The sequence below is a fragment of the Sinocyclocheilus anshuiensis genome, unplaced genomic scaffold (genome assembly GCF_001515605.1).
Source record: "Sinocyclocheilus anshuiensis isolate Anshui unplaced genomic scaffold, SAMN03320099.WGS_v1.1 scaffold1297, whole genome shotgun sequence".
NCBI lineage: Eukaryota > Metazoa > Chordata > Actinopteri > Cypriniformes > Cyprinidae > Sinocyclocheilus > Sinocyclocheilus anshuiensis.
The window spans coordinates 341,714-347,858 of NW_015548271.1; the positions used below are offsets into that span (position 1 = coordinate 341,714).

At 35.7% G+C, this 6,145-nt stretch overlaps 1 protein-coding gene across 1 annotated transcript in view; it reads right to left on the bottom strand.

Annotated features, from left to right (window-relative positions):
* Positions 1 to 3,311, bottom strand: part of LOC107655744 (collagen alpha-1(XXIV) chain-like) — a 118,736-nt gene extending 115,425 nt beyond the window's left edge. The window contains exon 1 of the mRNA XM_016443317.1: positions 2,990 to 3,311. Within this exon, the coding sequence (XP_016298803.1) occupies positions 2,990 to 3,045 (56 nt within the window). The 5' untranslated portion in view covers positions 3,046 to 3,311. The remainder of the gene's footprint in view (positions 1 to 2,989) is intronic.
* Positions 3,312 to 6,145: the final 2,834 nt, after the last annotated feature.

Genomic DNA, 6,145 nt, shown 5'->3' on the forward strand with positions numbered 1-6,145 from the left:
CAAGAAAAAAACATTGTCTTATATTCGGGTCAATACGGTATTCAATATATAAAACTAGATTCGGAAAGTTGCATCCACTTTTGTAGGTCAAGAAAACTTTTGCCAGTCAAGAAACATTCTGGCTCTTCAGTAGCATCTGCAGTTAGGAAACCAATATTTCCTGACCCTTATTGACATGCAAGTATTTAATATTGACTTTTTGACCTTAAATGTCCACAGCATTGGGAGATAGTTGACATGACAGCATCCTAAAGCAACTACTGTGACTTTACACTTGGACTTGACCCCCGATTGTTCATCTATCTTCAATTCTAGCAACACAATTGGCTTTACAGCTTCACAAAACAGCAAGGAAGTCGCTCAAAAACGTCTCAACCAATCATCTTTTAGGGGTGTGGCTAATGTAGATCTCTCTGATTCACAGCGCTTGCATAATTTATGCTCCTTTCAGTCCGTGCCAGAGCTAAAGCCGTGTTCTCAGCATACTGAGCAGATGCTCGCGTAGCCGAGATCGTTCGCTCACTGATCGGCTGCCAATATCTGATCCTGTTGGCATTGGATTCTCACACCTGCAGCCAGAGCGTGACTTCATTACTAAAACGCTGTTCTGTTGGTAACCCAGGGTTAGATTTAGATCTGGACCTTCTAAAAAGACCTGTGTATTGGATGCTAAGCTTCTTCTCTAGCGAGACTGACTCTTTCAACAACTTAATTTCTCTGGTGAACGGCACGGTTATGCAGATTCACCAGCAACAATCCAGCCTGGAAATTCATGCTGGTTTAGGTCCAGCCTTTTTGACAAGATGAGGAACAATACGCACACAAAACTACTTCAAAGACACTGTCTCTACAAACATGGACCAAGAACAAGTAGAGCTAAAGTATCTGTGAACATCTCTGAAAAGTAAAGTGCAATGTTCCTGGTAAGTAAACAAAAACATCTCTAGCTATGTAATGGAAAACTTGAGCAAAACCACAAATAAAGACATTTCGATGGTCATTATTGCAAAAATAAATCCCATCAGCATGATACAAGACCCTTCTGATCACCCTGCTGGGTTTATTTTGCAATAATGACAGCATAACTCTTAGAAAATAACTAATTCTCTTCTACTGTACGTATATGATGATATGGTCAATGCTAGCAGATTGTATGTTATAATGCTTCTGACTACATTCAATCTCTCCTCTGTTTTGATCAGGTTCCAGTGTTGGATGCACAACAACACTGAATGAATTCAATGAACATGCATCAACGCTCATCTAACAAATGCAAACATGCATGCATTAGTAACTGTGGTAATGTCAATCAAATCAAATTGATCAAACTGATTTCATTGGGTTCAAGCTCATGAGAGTAATTTTTAGTTGTCAAATTTTGCCACACTTTTTGACAAATTAATTGGGTCCATTGAGATACTCGATGCTCAACTAACAAATGCAATCATGCATGAACATTGTAATGTCAAGAATATTATTTATTATGACTAATCAGACCAATTACACTGGGTTCAAGCTTATGAAAGTGTCTTTTAGCTGTTTAATCAGGTCAAGGTTCCCATGCATTTTGACCAGAGAATTGCTTCCAGGTTGGAGGATGTGCAATGAAACTCAACGCTCATTTAATAAATGCAATAAATAAGTGACTGTTGCAACGTCAAGAACGTTATTTAATATGACCAAATCCAACCGATTACATTGGGTTCAAACTTATGAAGTCATTTTAGCTGTCAAATCAGGTTTCCACACTTTTTAACCAATGAATCTCCAAGAGTTTTCCATGATTAGCCATACAGACACAAACGATTAAACTTAATAGTATACAAAATGTCTCCAATAAGACCCTCAACATCTGTCATCAATTAAATGTTTTGGAAATTTATATTACTTTCCATCCCTTTACCCAATTTGGCCGAGTTTTCCTTGATATTTCCATATTTTCCATGAGCAAATCAAGCCTGCATGGAGAAACATCTCCTGAAAGCCAAAGTTCACCCAAAAATGATCATTCGGTCATCATTCCAAACCTCTCTTTCTTCTGCAGAACATAAAACGTGACATTTTGAAGAACAATGGGGTCCAAAACACTGAGACATTCTTCAAAGTATCTTCTTTTTCCACAGATGAAAGAAAGTCATACAGGTTTGGAAAGACAAGAGGGCAAGTCAATGACAGAACAATGATTTTTGCATGAAAATGCTGCACTTTTTCAGTCAGAAGCCCCTAAACAACATTTAACAAGAAGTAACATGCTATCTAACATCAGTGTTTTGAGATAAACCGAGGAAGCGAGCTCGCAGTCAGGTGCATGTGTGGATTTGCTGGGATTTCATTGAGTCAGGAACGGCTGTCCAGATGTTAGAGGTCAATGCTCATCTCCATGAGGAATGTTGCTGCTGTTGTGTGTCGGTTTGGGGACGGGAACTAACAGCGCACAGTAAAACACACACACACTCATATTTCACAACCACTTCAGCCAAATCCACACTTTATCATAAGCCATTTATGTTTTATAAATAAGCCAGTACATCAGAAAGCCTCCTCGTCTGGTGCACATTTGGTTCTAAAGCAGGAGGAGTTTAACCCCGGATCAACATATGGAAAATACAGCAGCAGACAGACTCAAAATCCCAATTGATTTGTGATCATTATGAAGGCTATAATGTCAGAAGTCAATCTGGTGTTGGGGTTACAGACTGGGATTGCAGTGAAAACTATATTTAATAAGTTTGCACGAAACTCCAGCATTTATTTAGAAATGCATGTCTACTGTGCACGAGTTAAAACACTTCTGTAGTTTATATGATTAATGCACGCCAATAAATGCATCGCGATCTGCTCGTTCTTTTTATTATCGATAGCACGCAAAGAACTAACTCCTAAGTATGGTGTTCTCTCATAATTTTTCTCCCATATAATGTTATGAAGAACCTGAATGAAGCTTTGCACAGCGGGTCTCCAGAAGCCCCCGAGATTGAAAGTTACTCACGTTGTCGTTGTGGGAGAAACTTGTCCACTCCTTGTCCGTTGGGCTCCTAAATGCATTTGTATGCATTTGTCCAAGCAGCAGTTTTCAAAGCGAAAACAGAATTTCACAGCAGAAGACACCACCGGCTCATGAGACCAGATCCAGCCTGATCAGCAGCGTCCACATCTCCGCGAGCAAGCGCGCATGGAGAACTTCACGGATCAGACCTCGAACATCAAGCGCGCTGCTGGGAACACGGGGCGATGACGGGATACGGCGGGTTTATTGAGAGAGCAGGTCAGGAGATCCGTATTAAACCGGACTGAGAGCGAGAGAAAGGGAGGGAGAGTGAGAGCGAGAGAGAGAGAGAGAGAGAGAGTCGCTCCGGGCTCTGAGCTCCGCATGTGTCTGGACTTGCTCGGTTCGGCTGCGCGCTCGGTGTTGGGTTTCACTCATTACTGCTGTGACATCATCCATCTGATCCGTCCGTTCATTTACATCCAGAACACTCTGGAACAGACTTTGCTTTTTGGCCAAATTCAGAATAGCAATGAAGAATACATTTGCAATAAAAATAATTGGGAGCCTTAGCAGTATCTTACAAAATATTGCATATCCTATTACTTGTTTCGCTTCTGTTTCAGTTTTTATAACCATTTCTTTCTATGTGTAAGTACATTGTTGTATTTTTAGCATGTGTGTTTGGCAGTGTTATTTTTTAGGATTACTGGTAAACTACTGTCGTTTGATTGATATTATTTGTATTTGTTATTTATTTTAATTTTAGTTACATTATGTCTGAATTTATTATGTCTGTATAGATCTTTTATTAAGTTTTAGTTTTATTTCATTGGAGTTATTTTAATACTTCAACAAACTAAATGGAAATGAAATAATCTATATATTGAATTTATAAATGTGTATGTATATATATATATATATATATGTGTGTGTGTGTGTGTGTGTGTATGGTTGTACATACACATATGTAGTTGCTTTTTTGGTGTTTGGCTTAGTGTTATGTTAGAATCATTATTATACTCTTATACCTTTTGTTCTTTAATATTTTGAATTGTTTTTAGCTTTATTTTTTGTTTTTCATTGAAATGTTAAGTTTTGAAATGTTATTGTATGCATTTGTCATTTTTATTTAATCTCTTTATTTTTAAAATGTTTATAGGTAGTATTTATAAAGTTTTAGCTTTTAGTTTTGGATCTGTTTTTAGTTGTTTTAATACTACAATTGATTGCTTCTGTTGTTCTGATTTGTAAGTCGCTTTGGATAAAAGCGTCTGCTAAATGACTAAATAAATAAATAAATATGATTTATCTGGCTTAAATTGATTATACTATAGCCTACAATTCTGCAGACGTGTTTAAACATCGTCTCCATTCGAGACGGAAGGGTTTTGAAAATGTTACTGGTTGGAAATTTGGATGTATAGTAAGAATTAGTGATGTTTTATTTTAATATCAGTATTTCAAATGCATAAAGGTTTATTTTAAAGATCCCCCCCAAAAAAATTGCTATGTAAATACATATTTATATTATAGCTTACAGCTTAAGCATATTGGGTAAATATTGTAATATAGAGACATGACTGGGCATATTATATTTCTTATATTGTATAAATGAAGACGGATTATGTTTTATTTGCAATTTAGGAAATCGTTTTTAGTACAGCTTTTTAAATACGAGGACAGATACTTGAAAATAAAACCGGTTATTTTTATGGATAAAGTGATTATCATATAAAAACTTCTTTTTTATTTAATAATCACTTTAATTACACAAATGTTACCACAAATAATAATAATAATTCGATTTAACATTTCATTGTGGCCAATAAAAACCTGTATAAGAACAACAACAATAATAATAATAATAAAATCATATTTATATAGTTTTTCAGTACAGCATTTTAAATATGTGGACACTTGCAAATAAAGTCACATTTTTATGGATAAAGTGATTATAAAATAAAAAAGTCATTTTTATTTGATAATCACTTTAATTAGACAAATAGCATTAATAATAATAATTTCAATAATTATAATAATAATAATAATCATCATCATATTTTATATAGTTTTTCTTTTCAGTACAGAATTTTAAATATGTGGACACTTGCAAATAAAATCTAATTTTTATTGATAAAGTGATTGTAAAATAAAGTCATTTTTATTTGATAATAGTATTATTATTATTAGGCAATTATTATTATTATTATTATTACCTGCACAAAACAAATTATTCTTTAATGGCCACAATGAAATAGCTTAATATGTTAATCATAACCATACATTCTAAAAAATGCTGGGTTAAATATAACCCAGTGCTGGGTAAAATAGGGACAAACCCAGCAATTGGGCTGTTTTGACCCAGCGGTTGGGTTATAGCTTAATATGTTAATCATAACCATACATTCTAAAAAATGCTGGGTTAAATATAACCCAGTGCTGGGTAAAATAGGGACAAACCCAGCAATTGGGTTGTTTTGACCCAGCGGTTGGGTTACTACCCAGAAGTTTGGGTTAAACATTTAACCCAACCGCTGGGTCAAAACAGCCCAATTGCTGGGTTTTGTCCCTATTTTACCCAGCACTGGGTTGTATTTAACCCAGCATTTTTTAGAGTGTATAACAACATTTGTTCTCCATCCAATCAATTCCTCATGGATAAAGTCCTGCTCTATGTTGTTTTCTCATTGAATAACCCGTTTGAGAAGCGTTCACACTGACAATGATTTGGAGTAAAATAGTATCTTGACATGAATCCAACTCCAACTAGAAACCGCGGTCTTGACCATCAGATGCTAAAGTGTCATTCTCAGTCCTCAAGAGCTCATTCACTCTGACATTTGACCTTCTGTTTGACCTCACTGTAACCTCAAACTTTGCCAGATTTAGCCTGAACACAAAAATAGCTCCATCCTCCGAGAAACCCAATAGGAACAGCTACACCTTCACACACATCCACTGATTCACAGCATGATTAAAACTGGAATAAGGGGCTGTTCACACCGGATGCGTTCATGCATTCAAAAATAGCTACAAAAATACAAGTAGCCTATTTTAAGAGGCATTTCTAAATGTTAAACTAATTTTACCTTGACAAAGCATGTATACATAGACTAGCTATTAAAAAATGTGTATAGAATGCGTTATCAAATCATT